This window comes from Terrapene carolina, unplaced genomic scaffold (genome assembly GCF_002925995.2).
Source record: "Terrapene carolina triunguis isolate 2854851 unplaced genomic scaffold, T_m_triunguis-2.0 Scaffold33723, whole genome shotgun sequence".
Lineage (NCBI taxonomy): Eukaryota > Metazoa > Chordata > Testudines > Emydidae > Terrapene > Terrapene triunguis.
This window is the reverse complement of record NW_020698074.1, coordinates 2,316,046-2,333,920: the sequence shown is the minus strand read 5'-3', so window position 1 is coordinate 2,333,920 and position 17,875 is coordinate 2,316,046. Positions and strand designations below refer to the sequence as shown.

The window sequence follows — 17,875 nt, the reverse complement described above, 5'->3', positions numbered from 1 at the left end:
GGGAGAGCAATACAGCAGTGCACAGACAATCCAGGAAGTTTTTGGAGAGTGTTGGGAACAACTTCCTGGTGCAAGTGCTGGAGGAACCACCTAGGGACCATGCTCCTCTTTACCTGCTGCTCACAAAGAGGGAATAATTGGTTTGGGAAGTAGAAGTGGGTGGCAACCTGGGCAGCAGTGACCATGAGATGGTCGAGTTCAGGATCCTGAGAAAAGGAAGAAAGGAGAGCAGCAGAATATGGACCCTGGACCCTTGCAGCTAGCAAGGGATGTAAAGGTTAAAAGGAAGGGTTTCTGCAGATATGTTAGCAAGAAGAAGGAGGTCAGGGAAAGTGTGGGACCCTTACTGAATGGGGGAGGCAACCTAGTGACAGATGATGTGGAAAAAGCTGAAGTACTCAATGCTTTTTTTGCCTCCGTCTTCACAGACAAGGTCAGCTTCCAGACTGCTGCATTGGGCAGCACAGTATGGGGAGGAGGTGAGCAGCCGTCAGTGGTGAAAGAACAGGTAAAGGACTATTTAGAAAAGCTGGACATGCACAAGTCCATGGGGCCGGATACAATGCATCCGAGGGTGCTGAGGGTCTTGGCTGATGTGATTGCAGAGCCATTGGCCATTATTTTTGAAAACTTGTGCCCATCTTTAAAAAAGGGAAGAAGGAGAATCTGGGGAACTACAGACCGATCAGCCTCATCTCAGTCCCCTGAAAAATCATGGAGCAGATCCTCAACTAATCCATTTTGAAGCACTTGGAGGAGAGGAAGGTGATCAGGAAGAGTCAACATGGATTCACCAAGGGCAAGTCATGCCTGACCAACCTGATTGCCTTCTATGATGAGAGAACCTGCTCTGTGGATATGGGGAAAGCGGTGGACGTGATATACCATAATATACTTTAGCAAAGCTTTTGATACGGTCTCCCACAGTATTCTTGCCAGCAAGTTAAAGTACTATGGATTGGATGAATGGACTATAAGGTGGATAGAAAGCTGGCTAGATTGTTGGGCTCAACGGGTAGTGATCAACGGCTAGATGTCTAGTTGACAGCCGGTATCAAGCGGAATGTCCCAGGGGTCGGTCCTGGGGCCAGTTTTGTTCAAAATCTTCATTAATGATCTGGATGATGGGATGGATTGCACCCTCAGCAAGTTTGCGGATGACACTAAGCTTGGGGGAGAGGTAGATATGCTGGAGGGTAGGGATAGGGTCCAGAGTGGCGTAGACAAATTGGAGGATTGGGCCAAAAGAAATCTAATGAGGTTCAAAAAGGACAAGTGCAGAGTTCTGCACTTAGGACGGAAGGATCCCATGTACCGCTACAGGCTGGAGACCGACTGGCTAAGCGGCAGTTCTGCAGAAAAGGACCTGGGGATTACAGTGGACGAGCAGCTGGATATGAGTCAGCAGTGTGCCCTTGTTGCCAAGAAGGCTAACAGCATATTGGGCTGCATTAGTAGGAGCATTGCCAGCAGAAGGAGGGAAGTGATTATTCCCCTCTATTTGGCACTGGTGAGGCCACATCTGGAGTATTGCGTCTAGTTTTGGGCCCCCCACTACAGAAAGGATGTGCACAAATTGGAGAGAATCCAGCGGAGGGCAACGAAAATAATTAGGGGGCTGGGGCACATGACTTAGGAGGAGAAGCTGAGGGAACTGGGGTTATTTAGTCTGCAGAAGAGAAGAGTGAGGGAGGATTTGAGAGCAGCCTTCAACGATCTGAAGGGGGGTTCCAAAGAGGATGGAGCTAGGCTGTTCTCAGTGGTGGCAGATGACAGAACAAGGAGCAATGGTCTCAAGTTGAAGTGGGGGAGGTCTAGGTTGGATATTAGGAAAAACTATTTCACTAGGAGGGTGGTGAAGCACTGGAATGGGTTACCGAAGGAGGTGGTGGAATCTCCTTCCTTAGAGGTTTTTAAGGCCTGGCTTGACAAAGCCCTGGCTGGGATGATTTAGTTGGGGTTGGTCCTGTTTTGAGCAGGGGGTTGGACTAGATGACCTCCTGAGGTCTCTTCCAACTCTAATCTTCTATGATTCTATGATGAGAGAAAAACTATTTTTTCCCCCGTGTAGTGTTGCCCTCCACCTATCAGTGGCAACTTTTGCAGCAGTCATTTGCTCTCATTGTTTTTGTTTTTTACTTCTCTGTCTGCCAGCTCCTTCCACACTCAGTGCAGCAGAACTGGGAGGCATAAGGGCTGTGGCTGCACTACAGAAACAAAATATGCTCAACAACAGGTGAATGCAGCTGCTCAGTCTCCCTCCGAGCAACTAACTCAGTCAGCTGAGCTAAACTTCGCTGTTGAGCAAGCAAACTTTGCTACCACAGATGTTGCGTGTGGTTGACTCTGTCCCACAAAAATAAGACACCTGTTTAATGTCAGTTGAAGGGGTGTAGGAGAAGCAGGATTTGACACCTCCTGTTAAACATGGCCCAGCTTCATAGCGTAGACATGGCCAGAGAAGAGGAGCAGGAGTAGCTGTAGTCAGGATAATGGAGAGGGGAAAAGAGGATCCACTGCTGCAATGGCCCTTCCTTCTAAGTCAAATAGTGGCTTGGTAATAGAAATCCTATGGGTGCACAGTGATGGATGCATTAGAAAACCCTAACTATGATGGTGGCAGCACTAACCGCCATGTTTTGTTGACAAGATTGTACTCTGTCCCATGGAACATACACTGTAGGCTTGGGAGAGGCAGTCGGTTTTCAGCTCAGTGGGCTGTGGAGCCATGGATCTCGGTCACATCACTGAGATTATATACTTTGATCTCAGAAGGAAAAAGAGATTGACAAGTAATTTATTCTACCAGAGTGTATAAACATTTCTGTAGGGGAAGTCTACTTGCTTTTCTGATGCCTGATGAAAGGCTCTATAGCAGAGAGAGAGAGATGATAAGGACAGGGATAAAAGGACGGTGTGGAGCAATGATAGCCACCCCACCTGGGCTGGCTTTTAAATTGTTTCCAGGCACAATGAGCTAGCAGATCACTATGTGGTTGGGGCCTCCAAGCATCCCAACAATTTACAGCACTTTCTTTGAAAGGTTTGTTTTTTACATAGCCATAAAAATATATCAAAGATGTTTAGTATTCCTACCTATTTCGCTGCTATGTGAAAGGAAAACAAATCGGTGGTGTTCTGAAATAACAGGTGGTGCACCATCGCCACCTTGTGTTATAATGAGAGAGCAGAGTTGAAGATTGGTTGATAAAAGAGAAAAGACAATATCCCATTCAGCCTGGGTGGATGCTGGTACCCACACACTCCTCATTGAGTTGACTGGGGTTCTGCACAGGAGTCTGCCTGCATGGAACTCATTGCAGGACTGGGGCCAATGTTCCCAAGTTTGTAAATGAGGATGTGAGAATTTCACTTTTATTTTAATAAGATAATTTGCAGGGTTTAAGTGGCAGTTGGGTATATTTGATATGCATTTATTAAATATTTGAAAAACATTCCGTGTATATGTACGTAGGTATACATAGACATCTACATACAGGAAGCACATACATACACATTGTACATAAAGTCTTTATGTATTTCGATTGTATCCTTGTATCCTTCTTGATTTGTTGCTTGTATTCTTAGAGTGTGAGCTCTACAAGGTAACCTGGACTGAGATTCCCTCTGTCAGTGGTGGGCAACCTGTGGCTCGTGGGCCGCATGCGGCCCGTCAGGGTAATCCGCTGCTGGGTTGCCAGACTGTTTGTTTACATCTGTGCAGCTGCCCGCAGCTCCCAGTGGCTCCGGTTTGCTGTTCCTGGCCAATGGGAGCTGCGGGAAGTGACAGCCAGGCTCGTGCCACTTCCTGCAGCTCCTATTGGCTGGGAACGGCGAACTGCAGCCACTGGGAGCTGCGGGCAGCCTCGCAAATGTAAATGAATGGTCTGGCAGCCCGCCAGCGGATGCGGGCCGCAGGTTGCCCACCACTGCTCTATGTATAGACAATGCTCTAGAAAACTGTGGTTGGTTATCTTTGTATAAATAATAATGTTTTTTGCATTTTGTCAGCTGAGAAATTAGAATACAAAATGTCATCAGGGGAGTTGACTAATTCTTAAAAAAACCCAGCAGGTTTGGGTGTGCATTACTAAAAAGTGGTATGGATTTTTTATTAGCTATATTATTAATACATACCTTATTTTCTTTTTTTAATTGAAAATGTCTTTAAAAATTTTTTTTTTGCTTAATGGATTCAGGAGCATTGCTATGTTTATAATTTTTGCAATGAATACAAATGTACTTTGACTGGGTAGTGCATATGGGATAGCAGACCTCATCCCATCTATGCCCTCAGTTGTTTTGTTACAAGGACCATCTTGAATTTTTGGCCATCTCAAGCTGTGATTACAGAATGTGGGGTGTGCTTGGCATCTCACATTCTAACTTATCCCTTCAAAACCTGAGGAGTCCAGATTTCTCTGGATTTTGCTGGATTTCTTGCAGAAAAGTTAGCCACATTTCTTTGTTTCCTATTTTGATAGAGGCTAACACTTTCTCTTTCAAAGCAAAGACATGATTAGTTTTCTTTTTAAAATTTAGTATGAATACTAAGTACTGTACTAATATTAAGAATATTAATATACTCAATAGCATTTCTGCATTGCTGGACTTTCTAGTACTTTGGTTTCTCAAATGTCATGTTTCATTAATTATGGTTTTAAAAAAATTAATATTAAATATCTGTACTAACAAAACTAGGATGGAAGGTACATTTTGAATATTTTCCAGAGGTATATCAGAGATGTAATCTGGCAATGATGTATAGTGATGAGAAGAATGCTCCAAGGTCAGGGTCCCTCCCTCCTATCCTTTCTATATTATTCCTATGTTCAACCCCACCAATATCCATTTCCATAACAGGATGTAGAGTACAGATTTGGGCAGAATAATGTGCAAATTTCCGGATTTTGAAAAACCTTAATAGTGCCATATAAATGAATCAAGTTGAGGGGAATCAGTTTGCAGTGCTACTACAAAGTTAATATCTTATCTGAAATACCTGTGCAACATTGATGTGACCAGAAATGTTACTTAGTGTGTAGGGTGACCAGATGTCCCGATTTTATAGGGACAGTCCTGATTTTTGGGTCTTTTTCTTATATAGGCTCCTATTACCCCCCACACCCGTCTCGATTTTTCACACTTGCTGTCTGGTCACCCTACTAGTGTGAAAGAACCCCACAGCTTTTTTCTTTGTGAAGCATTTAGTTTCCAAAGGTGGTGATGGTGGGTAAATTAACACTGAAATCTCTGTCTGAAACAAGAACAATTTCTTCTTTATTCATACCCGCCACACCACCTGTTTTTTCCTTGGAAATTGCTGAGTAAGACAGTTTATAGAAGAGTGAGTTTTCTTTTTCATTTATAGCCTTTCCTTCTGAAAATATTCATGTCTTTTTGACTTTCTGAATGTACAGACTGCTCTTGTTTATTGGTATGTTGATTTTACTTCATTTTGGCTAACTTGAATTTGTTACTGTTGGGCTAAAGATTTTATCCTTTCTGTTTATCCTCATCCTGAATTTAATCTGTTCATTTGCTTCTCAAACGCCATTGGATTAAAGATCTGTTTTGTGTTTTGTTTTTGTTTTGGTACAGGTTCAGCATAATGCAGATAAATCTACTACGTTGAAATTAGCAGATTTTGGCCTTGCAAAGAAGGTTACAAAACCCATATTTACTGTGTGTGGAACACCAACATATGTTGCCCCTGAAATACTTGCTGAGAAGGGTGAATATAATCTCATTTTTTTTAAAAAATCAATTACTCTGCCTTTTCTGTTCATAAAATATTTCTGTGCATTGCTTGTCACTAAAGAAACCTCACTAACCTTCCTATTAATGTATTAATACTAAAATGTATATTCTTCTCAGATGACAAGAATCAAACTAGCATAGATTATGTTTGTTAAAACTGTGTAAAGAAAGGAAGATTGTTTTGGTGTTACTCACTGAAGATTCCTGTTTTCTTCTACCTCATGGTCGAAGCCCCTACAACCTTAAAGTCCCATCAGTGCAAGGGAAGGCAGTAAACCTGAATGGTCACACTAAGCAACAACCCAACATATTGGAAGATCAAGAGAGAGAAGGAAGATTTGAGGAGTTTCTTATCCAAATATATTCAAACCTGGAAAAGGTTTGGGGTTCAATTTGGCTCAGGGCATGAGTGTGCTGCTTGTGGTTCTTGTTTGTAGAGCAGACTCACCCATCTGTAATCATACAGAATTACAAAGGAAACTCGGGATCTGTTTACTGCTTGTGGAAGGGAATGTGAACCTAAAAAGAACTGGTTTACAAGGGTATTTTTTAAATGTATGCTGCCTTTTTTCAATTAAGCTATAATAGACACTGGTGTTGTGACGCTGACAATGTTTGAAGAGGAAAGATGCTATGGAAGGACTATTATTATAAAATGATAGTATAGTGTAGTACACAGTTTGTCAAGAGGTGCCTTGGTCGCTACTTCTTCCATTCACCACTCTTGGTCAGAAAACGGAGTTTCTGAGCAGCAGGCAAAGCTGTGGATCTATGGTGTTTCTTAAAGAATGTAATATGAAGCTGGCAGTTCCTTGCAAGTCTGAGTTTCATCTCTAAAAGGTATTTTTGGTAAGAGGCATTTAACCTGTGGTATGAAAAATGGTATTTTCGTTTCTTTTCCCTAGGCTATGGACTGGAAGTAGACATGTGGGCTACTGGTGTGATACTCTATATTCTGCTGTGTGGCTTCCCTCCTTTCCGAAGTCAGGAGCGAGATCAGGAAGAACTATTTCAAATCATACAGCTGGGTCACTATGAATTCCTTTCACCATACTGGGACAGTATTTCGGGTGGTAAGATTCATTACTTATAACCTACCTCAGGATCTTACATACTGTCGCAGTATTTTTTAAAACATGACTTTAGTCCTCAGTTCATATCAACAGCGGTGTGTATAAAAATCAGATCTGATACATTTAAATTGGATATAATTCCCTTTCTGAATTGCAAGGGTTTTTTTCTGCAGTCTGGCTATAAATGTGTCTACAATTAAGGCATCAAAGCAGTACATTTGGTGATGTTAGAGTGTGAAGGTCTGTGCAAAAAGACACACAAGGATAATGTCCAAGGGAGACACCATGGCCCCATTGAAGTCAATGGGATTCCTCATCCAGTTTAGTACTTTATCTGTCTGCAGTATCTCTTTTGAAAACCCTTGTTCAGCAGTGCCTTTAGTCTTAAGCATGCACATAGAACTTTGTTCTTCCACGGGCCTGGCACCAAGTAACCAAACCCGGCAGCCAAAAGCTCCCTCAATCGCTTGTCCTCCTCTGGTGCCTTACAGATTAAATCATCTATCTTGGAAATTTGCCCTTTGTCTCTGCCTTCCTGGCTTCTCATGGGGGACAATGGTGATGCCAAAAGACACATTAGGGATATGTCACCTTGTTGTACTATGGGTTCTGTGCTATATAGTTGGTTATGTTTTGGCTATATATAGTGTATGTTTTATAGTAAGAATTAAGGTAATAAAATAAATAAATAGAATAGTGAATACTAGTATTAGCCATTTTTTTAAATTTATGTTTTGCAAGTAATAGAATTTTTATCTGTGTTTATGTTAATTCAATTAGAGGAATTTTGGAGGCCCAGGCCCCAATGTGGAAAAAAATAGTTACAAAATTTAGTAAGGTCTAATTTACAATGTCTTTCTCGTTCAACATAAAACACTGCTATTTGTTATCTTTTGAAGGTCTCTGCAAAGAATGGTTTGTATGAATGAGGAATGTATGCATCAGGGAAAGATAAGGTGTGAAGGCCATTGTTGAAGCCAGATGGCCAAGGGAGGAGAAGTAAAAAAACTGAAAAAATTCAAAGACGCCAGAGAACCATCAACTCGCATCCATGGTTGAGAAGGGACAGATTAACGACCCTGAGGTGAAGGCTAGCATCCTTAAAACACAAAATAATTAATTAAATCAAAACCAGACCACTACCAAAATTGACCATAAAATCTTTCTGGTTACCTCGCATTATAAATCAGTGTACAAAATAAAACCCTCGCAAATGGGTATGCCTCTCCCTGCCTGCCACCACAAAACCATGCAGTAAAAATATATCGCTAGGCACATGCATCTAAAATAAACTATAAAATATAACCCGTGTTGTATATAATAAACAATGTGTATGTATTGTATCCTAAAAAACAATATTTAAAAAAAATAACAGCATTAGCTAGCCACCAGTAAATAAGTGTAAATGCAATGCAGACATTTTATACATTAATAATCACACTTATTACCTTCCTAAGCTAAAAAAAGCCCAAAGTACCGTAATCGCCCCCTTAGTTAACTTCTCCAATTCCCTCGGTTTGAATTGGCAAAAATTAGCTAATCATTTGCTTCTAAAAGCAAAAGTCACTCAGTTTTTACAATAAACTCAAAAAAATATAAAAAAGCAAATTCTCCAAATAACACATGCAAATAAAAATATAATTAAAATTGCTAATTCTAAAAAAAAAAACCTTACTGCATATCATTGGTATAATGTTTTTACAGACTGGTCTCCCACTTCCAAAGGTATATTATCAATCATGCTTCATCCATTGTTAATTGTATTGGTACTATCCTGTATTTGCCTAATTAAAATGTTTTGTATGTGTTGCTAAATAAAAATAATGTTTGTCAAATTACAACCACATGCTCAAATTCTCTCCCAATACATTGCTATAAAACAATTACCGTATATACTTGTTCATAAGCTGAATATTTTTGGTAAAAAAGTGACGCATCAAAGAGTGGGGGTCGGCTTATAAATGGGTCTACACCAAAATTTGATGATTTTAAACTCTATGGAATCATTGAATTGAATATCCAATACATTGTCGTTCTGTTTACTTGGAGCGTCTGCAGGCATGGAGCCCCTCCGCTCCCTGTGGCCATGGTTCGCTGTTCTCAGCCAATGGGACCTGCGGGAAGCCCCACTTCCCGCAGCTCCCATTGGCTGGGAACGGCGAACCGCAGCCACAGGGAGCGGAGGGGCTCCATGCCTGCAGACGCGCCAAGTAAACAAAACGTCCCGACCCGCCAGCGGCTTATCCTGACGGCCGGGAGCCAAAGTTTGCCAACCCCTGAAATATAGGGTCGGCTTATGAAAGGGTCATACAGTTTTTGCTATTTTTACCTAACCATCTTGGGGGGTCGGCTTATAAACGAACGGGCTAATGAACGAGTAAATACGGTATATAAAATATGACCAACTCAAAAATTGTTCTCAAGAGGTCAAGAGGGGGATTATGTTGTACCATGGGTACTGTGCTATATAATTGGTGTATGTTTTGGCTCTATACAGTGTATGTTTTATAGTAAGAATTAAGGTAATAAAATAAATAAATACTAGTATTAGCCATTTTCTTTTTATTTATGCCTTGCAAGTAACAGACAGAATCTTGTCTGTGTCTGTTAATTAAATGAGAGGAATTTTGGAGGCCCGGGCCCCAATGTGGAAAAAATAGTTACAGAATTTAGTAAGGTCTAATTTACAATGCCTTTCTTGTTCAACATAAAACACTGCTATTTGTTACCTTTTAAAGGTCTCTGCAAAAAACTGTTTGTGTAAATAAAAAATGTATGCATAAAAAAAAAATGTAAAGGCCATTATTAAAGCCAAATGGCCCAAAAAACCCACCAACCCTAAAAAAACTCAAAAACGCCAAAAAACCATCAACGCGCATCCATAGTTAAAAAGGGGCAAATTAACAACCCTCAGGTAAAGGCTAGCATCCTTCAAACAAAATAATTAATTAAATCAAAACCAAACAAAATAACCTCCCCGAAGGTGTTTTGAGCCATCATTGGGTATTCACCCATGAAAGCTCATGTTCCAATAGGTCTGTTAGTCTATAAGGTGCCACGGGACTCTTTGCCACCCACCAAAAAGTAACCAGTCATAAACTATCACAGCAAAATCCATAAACTTCAACAACAACAAAAACCCAACTATAATAACAAAGTGCTTTGCCATGGGGCTTTGGGTTCGTCTTGCCAGCAACTCCAAAAGCATCAAATCGCAACCAACAGAGCCCAGTTCCCCTCTGCCACCAATCTGGCTGGCCACTAAATTAATCCAAACTCTAAACTAATAACTATAAACATCAACTGGCGAGACTGTGTGTGTGTGTGTGTGTGTGTGTGTGTGTGTGTGTGTGTGAGACTAAAAAGTATATGCTAACTGCTGTATTCTCAATAAATGCAGCGTGTTGCCTTTTCCCCTATAAAAAAAAACCTCGTGTGCTTTTTATAAGCATAACAACCTCGTGGCATTAAATTCTGATTCCAGTCATTGCACTGACTCAGTGATAGTCAGACATATTGTTATGGCAAAAGTAGTAAGAAAATGGAGATAACGTTTTATTTGGTTGTAACTGGACATCAGGCCATCAACATCATCACACTGTACTTTTTTTCCCCTTCTATTTTTTTTGGCATGAAATAGCAGCGAAAGATCTGATAACCAGGCTGTTGGTGATAGATCCTCAAAAGCGCTACACAGCTCAACAAGTTCTTCAGCACCCCTGGATCAGAACAGCTGGAAAAACCAACAGCAGAAACCTGCAGAGGGAAGTGACAATAAATATCGAGCGCCACTTTCGGAGCCAGCGCAGGAAGGGAGTTGTAGATGACGACACATGAAACCCCTTCTCGTTAATCGAGTCCTCTTTGTTTTTTCCTTTCCTAAATCAATTGGGCCCATAGCTTGTTGTTATTGTTGCTTGACCTTTTTTAGATTATGAGAATCTGGGAAAGTTCTGGAATTCCAAGGCCTGGTCCAGCTCCCACTGAAGTGACTGAGCCTTTCCACTGACTTCAGTGGGCACTGGATAGGTCTACACATGTCTTTTTTTTTTAAACACCGAACTGGGCCTTTATGTTACAGACTGTTTCTCTTTTATAGATTAAAAGTGTTTGCTTTTGCAGTTAACATCAGTAATGATTACAGAGTGTTTTCTGTACTTATTTTTATGGTAGCTGCCAGAAGTTTTGTGTTTATGGCACCTTGTTTGGGGAATATGTATATGTACGTACACACCCTGCACTTAACTTCTAGATCGAGCCTTTATACCAGTTACTGTTAGTGACAGAAATGATAAGTAAACAAAATATAAAGGAACATATCCTTTAGCTTTAGGTTATATTAAATATGATGCAAGCCACTTGTATTCAATATAAATGGTGGTGAGTTGATCCAGGTAGAGAAAAATTTGAACCCCTCTTCTTTCAGCAGTGGGGTTCTATATTACAAGGTCAACTCAAACCTCTGTGATTTGGCTTATCATGTGAACACCTAAGTATGTATGAGGGACTAAAAATCCTTGCAGTCTTACTCACAAAATTAGTTAGCTAATTAGCTATTTTATGGTGTTAAGTATTAGGAAACATCCTTCCTTGGTCTTTCTCAGAGACAGAGCAGTAGAGTGGACCATTGGTCTATTATGGTATGCAATTCCTATGTTTCTACATTGGTTCTTGAGAGAAGGGAAGGATGTCATGGCTGGTAATTTTTCATGGCAGCTGTGCAAGACTGTTGTAATATTTTGCTATGTGCTGCTGAGGAGTCTCTTTTTTCCTTCTCTGGGAAAAAAAAGTCTGGGAGGGTGAGCAATTTCAGTGGGAACTCTGGCTCTCTTTTATGAGGTGGAGTGTGGAGAATAGTTACTCAGTGTTTTTTGAAGATCAGATTTCTCCTCTCAGATCCACACTGGTGGTTCTGGCTTACATAAGAACATAACATAAGAACGGCCATACCGGGTCAGACCAAAGGTCCATCTAGCCCAGTATCCTGTCTGCCGACAGTGGCCAATGCCAGATGCCCCAGAGGGAGTGGACCTAACAGGCAATGATCAAGTGATCTCTCTCCTGCCATCCATCTCCATCCTCTGACAAACAGAGGCTAGGGACACCATTCCTTACCCATCCTGGCTAATAGCCATTAATGGACTTAACCACCATGAATTTATCCAGTTCTCTTTTAAATGCTGTTATAGTCCAAGCCTTCACAGCCTCCTCAGGTAAGGAGTTCCACAAGTTGACCGTACGCTGCGTGAAGAAGAACTTCCTTGTATTTGTTTTAAACCTGCTGCCTATTAATTTCATTTGGTGACCCCTAGTTCTTGTATTATGGGAATAAGTAAATAACTTTTCCTTATCCACTTTCTCCACATCACTCATGTGGCTTCCAGTATTCTCATGTGCTGCAGGAGGGGAAAAAGTTGTGGGACTTTTTTAAGCTCTCCTTAGCCCCTTCTCTGATTGTTTTCCTCCTCTCAACATAATAATTTCCCTCCTCCTCCCTCCTCTGCTTAATCATCTTTTGACTCTTCTGGTGTCTGTTGCTGGCCTCCTTCCTCTTGCCACCTTCTCCTGGTGGCTTATGCCCCCCTTCCCTGGTGTTTTACTTGGCTAGTCTACAAGTATGAATAATGGGATGAAATTAAATAAAAACTAAAATCAGGAAAATAGTTCCTATTATTCTATGGGAAAGTCTCCCAAGGGAAGTGGAAAAATCTTCAGTTTTTGAGTTATTCAAAACCTGACTGGATAAAGTAAAAAAAAAAAAAATTCTGTCGGGAAAAATCTGGTCCAGGGAATGAGTCTGACCTAATATATCTTTTGTATCCCTGAGTTATTTGTTATCCAACCAAAATCAACAAGCACCATTTGTTGTCTGTTTCTGGTAAACTTGTCCAACAGCTCACATATGGTAGTTAACAATATTGACATTTAAAATGTTTATTAATATTAGCTTTGATTTAATAGCTCATTGATATGAAGGGGGCACACTCAGAGCTATTGTTTCAGTATTTTTGTCTGTAGATACAGTAAAACAATGTTGTATTGTTTCATAATCAGAAGGATATTTTGGTACCCATAAGGACTAGAATATTTTTTTAAGTTGAAAGTTTAAACTGATGGGACTGCCAGGAAAATGAAAGGTGTTGCATCATGTGTCCGTTCTAACAAAGCATTCTGCAGCAGGAATAAAATGTCAGAATTGAGATCTGGTAAGTGGCCGGAGGGAAGAATTGCGCCTTCAATATCTATGATCAAGTTGAACTGGCTTATGTTTAATAATTACTGAGTTAAAGGCTGCTGTGGAATTCAACTACTAATCAGAACTCTCAGACCTTTAAACTATGCCAATAATTATATTTAATTGATATTCCGTACATTTGTGTCTTGGCCCTGATTAAGGAAAGCATCCCTTTTCAGGAAAGAAGTAAAGCATGGGCTCAAATGCTTTCCTGAACACGAATGGGTTTAAGCATGTGTGTAAGTGCCTTCCTGAGTCAGGGCCCTAAAGAGCCCCAGTATTCCGGAGGCCTTGTGTGGTAATTATGTGTAAGTAATAATTTTCTCTCTGTAAATTTATTAATTCTTTGACAAGAAACTATTGGAAAACACAGCTTCTAACTTGCAATATCAGATATTGCAATTCTCTTAATTTACTTGATATTTTAATGTAAGAATAAGCTTGAAGTGACATTTTTAGGTGCAGTGAATCTGCCAGTCTGGATTTCAGACTACCGGGTTGTCTGATCACCTTTAAGAAATTGTGTGTAACAGCTTTATGGTACAGAAGAAACAGGACGCACTAGTGATTAATGTAAAAGGAATTCTTATTTCTGCTGCTACAAGGACAGGTTCTTGTCATTCTCTCTGGTCTCTAGGTCCTAGGCTGACTAAACACAGCCTATACTGCCTAATGTCATTGCACGCAGTCCTGGCCCTGGACTATGCAGTTATGGAAGGGAATGCTAATATACTACACTATGAAGGAATCACTGAAGAATTTTACCATTGGTCTTGCACAGGACAAAAGGAGACACTCAGCCATGGATTCCAATCATCTGCCTCAATTGAGATGTTTAGGAAGCATCTCAGTGCTCCTCCTCGGGGCTTTCACCTTGTCCTTTCCCTTCCCTTTTAGCTATTCTCGTCTTTTCTTTTCTTCCCCTGTTTCCAGGGCCCAGTCTCTGCAGCTCTACACTTTCCAGTTCTGTGGATTCAGAGACCTAGAGTGGTCTAATCCAAGAACCTGAAGCAATGAGTCTGCAGGGGGCCAGAATGTTTTGCTTGCCCAGTACCACCAAAGATCCCCTGCTCATGCTGACATTTAACAAGATGGAGGAGGAGTCAGCCAAAGAAAGCTAGCAAAGGCAGGGAATCTGTGAAAGCCCCTCAGTCTTGAGGGCTCGCAACCCTCCCCCATCTAATACTATCTCTTCTCAAGCACTCCCCTTCCTATTCCAAGACCTTCCAACCCAGACCCAGTCTTTATGGTGCATAGATCCCAAATTTTCTTCTATATGGATATGTTCATTGGAGGGAGCTTTTCCCCACTTGCTTTGTCTTTTTTACCTCCTCCCCCCCGCTTTCAGCAATCTTCTCTGATCTCCCTCCTATGGTTCCCTGAGATTGAGTCACCTTCCCCTTAGATTTGGATCATCGTGAGCCAGTTTCTTTGCCTCAGCAAAGCAAAGCAAAAAAACCCAAACCAAACAAACAAACCCCAGACCACACAGGAAAATAGCCAAAAGCAAGAGAAGACTAAAGCCCGCATTGAGGTCTCGTTCTCACTTTTCCTCTTCATCCTCCTGAGGAGAGTGAAATTTCTCTTTCCTCCTTGTCTTCCTCTGCTCATACTGCCAGACTATTCCATTAGAATAAATATTAAAACTAATTACCAGTGTCCTTATGATTCTGAACATTAAAAAGGAAAAATCCAGGAAAGACCCTTTTAAAAAGAAAAGTTAAGGGTGAAATAGGATTCTGTATTCCAGATGCTGTGGAAATCAATGGCATCTCCCTAAAAAGGAAAAACAATCTAGTAATGGGGTTTGCTAGATACTTTATCAAATTGAAGAGGACGACAAGCAAAAGTATGTTTCTTTCCTTTAAGCTGATGTGGTTAATATTGCATTTTTCTCACCTCATAAGCTATGATGTTGAAGGCTAAATCCAAACTTTACTTTTGGTGGCAGTTACCATGACTTATAGACTCAGTGAGCTCGCAACTCTCTCCATTAGTATAATTCTCTTCGCTGATTAAATTCTTCCTTAATGAAGTTTCCCTCAGACTTCCTCCTCTCTTTGTGCCCAAAGGGCAATTCCCCCTTCCACCTTAACAAAAACATAGTATTGCCTTTCTTGGGTCCTAGTCCTCTCATCTATCTATATTTATATGTCTCCATTACTGTAATATCTCATTACCTCACAATCTTTAATGTATTTATCCTCACAACAACCTTCTGAGGTAGGGAAGTATTGTTATCTGTATTTACAGATGGGGAACTGAGGCCCAGAGAGACTAAAGATGCAGATAGGAACCTAGCAGGAAAGTGCCTAAACAACTAACTAACTTGAAATCAGTGGAGTTAGGTACCTAAATAACTTAAAAAAACTAGTCCTAACTGGTTTGTACAAGGCCCCACAGGAAGTCTTCAGCACAACAGGGACTTGAACCTAGCTCTCCTAAAACCTAGGCGAATGCCCTGACCACTGGGTTATCTTTCCTTATGTGAATGCTATTTGATATATAGCTACTTTATGGGTGGCTCAGAACAGAGTCATAATCAGAAATCTTGAAAGCCACCAGCTGATCCTTGGTATACTCCTTCATCAGACATTGAGGTAACTTTTCCACTCCTCTGCTGAGGTAGCCTTTGGTTGCAAGGTAATGTAAGGACTTATGGAGCATCACCCTCCAAACTCTGGTCTGACTGATGGTTCCACTGAGAAGGAAAAATTGTCTATGGCTTGCCTTTTCCCAGTGTCCAGAATTCAGACTGGTAGATGCAGTCTGCCTGGAAATGTGACAAGTTTATTCTATCTGTAAATTGATCTTCTCAAAGGCATGAATCCACCAATTTACATCCTTCTCACCTTCCTAGAGTTCCCTTCTCTTGCCTAGATTTCTCCTGAAACTTCTTTTGGTGTCAAGTTTCTGTCCTATGCAAGGCCAGCAGTAGAATTCTACAGGGTTGTGTCATGAGCTTCTCAGAGGAGTATGGGCCATCACAATGGTTTGGCATCTGTATTGGTATTGTTGGTCCTATAATAAGACCAATTTACAGGTAGGATGAAATTGTACAATTATTCCAACTGACATTGGGTTATAAACTTCAGCATGCGAACACTGTATATCATGTTTTCTAATTTACTATATTAGTAGTACAGGCTGTAAGTGTATGGGTTTTCTAACAACATATATTTTATCAGTTTTGGAAACATATGTTTAAAAAGTCTGATGCTGGCACAGTCTGGATGTAATGTGTGTCTTCATTTTCACTGGGAAAGACCCATTCTAAGGCCTTGGTCATACAAACACACACATGCCTAACTTGAAACTACAATCACTTCATTGATTTCAATGGAGGCTACTCACAGTAGTGAAGCAAAGCAGATATGTACGTATTTTCAGGATAGGGGCATAAATTAGTTCCAATAGTGTCCTTGTTTCAGTGCCACAGCTAATCATGTCCATTGAACATTTTGTTCCTGCAAGCAAGCATGACAATTGAAGCTATTTCCATTAAAACCATATGTACATAGCAATGCATTGAAATGTCATATATTCATTTTTTAAAATTCTAATTTATTTATTTAAAAATGGATTTACTTTGCTTGAGAAAACAAGCAATTATAAGTAAAATTGACAATTATTACAGAAACTACTTCTTCAAAAGGACTTGTTTTTTCAGCAGTCCATGTATATTTCAATTCTGACATTGAAAAGTACTATTTTCCCATATGTCTTCAGCATCAATACTCTTGTACCTGAAGTAGCATAAATAGAAATGTATATAATATCTTGATGGCATATTAAGAAGTTACAGAAGTCAAAGGCTTTCTCTATAGCTGGTGAATGCCTGTGATAAAGTGGTTGCCATTTAAAATCAGTATGTGTCCACATTTACCGTAACATGCTACCTACGATACCACAGCTTCCCTACTATTCAACTCGGAATAACTGTGTGTTATCTGTTATCAAATACTGGCCTTTTTATAGTAATCACTCTAATTTATAACAGTGCCGCATTGCATTTTAGTGGTATGTACAGAGGGCTAATTAAGACTGTGATTTAATGCTTTGATCTTAACAGCTGGCTATAGTTATGTTTCCTGTGTTCCTAATAAAGTCACAGTCTGGCAATATTTTACTGAAATATGCTTTTAAAATTGTCACAACCAGATGCTATTTGTTGGGAAGGGAAGAGGTGATTTCTTGTAAAATCCAGTCTACTGGTTCACTATACCAGCCTTGCATTACAAAACAGAGATTTTATTTACATGCAAATAAAACCTGCGTTGGCACTTCAGAAACTGCTTGGATAGTGCAGAAAGTTAGTTTTAATCATTAAAAGGGAAATGGTTCAGAACAGGAAAAAAACATTGAGTGCTGCCATCCAGGCTGATTGTGATAAATAGTGATGTAAGTAAAGAACTAAGATCTGGAGCATTAAGGTTATCTCTAAATACTAAATTAGATCAGTGCAGCTTAATTTAGAAATAAAAGTGCTTCTGCAGTAAAGTAGTGGGAATATCTGCCCAATGGAAAAATACAACCAGACTATATTGATTGGGAGAAACATTTAGGATCCATTACGAACTATTTCCTAAATCCTTTGTTGATAGCTGTAGTGAATAGGATCTATTGGATGCTAGGTTTGATTGCTGGAGGAGTGTCATGCCTTAAATGAAAGATGGTCGTATTATTATTGCTCTGTGAGGCAATGATGCCTCTTAGAATACGATTGTCGGTGTCCCTTCAGAAGGCATGTCTCTGGAAAAATTTCAGCACAGAACTTTCCAAAAAATATGTAATCTCAAAGGTTTCA

The 17,875-nt window shown here is 40.3% G+C and overlaps 1 protein-coding gene across 1 annotated transcript in view; it reads left to right on the top strand.

The window, feature by feature from the left end:
* Positions 1–10,827, top strand: part of LOC113409532 (serine/threonine-protein kinase DCLK3-like) — a 24,255-nt gene extending 13,428 nt beyond the window's left edge. The window contains exons 2-4 of the mRNA XM_026663558.1: positions 5,602–5,734; positions 6,666–6,833; positions 10,474–10,827. Coding sequence (XP_026519343.1) covers positions 5,602–5,734; positions 6,666–6,833; positions 10,474–10,670 — 498 coding nt within the window. The 3' untranslated portion in view covers positions 10,671–10,827. The remainder of the gene's footprint in view (positions 1–5,601; positions 5,735–6,665; positions 6,834–10,473) is intronic.
* Positions 10,828–17,875: the final 7,048 nt, after the last annotated feature.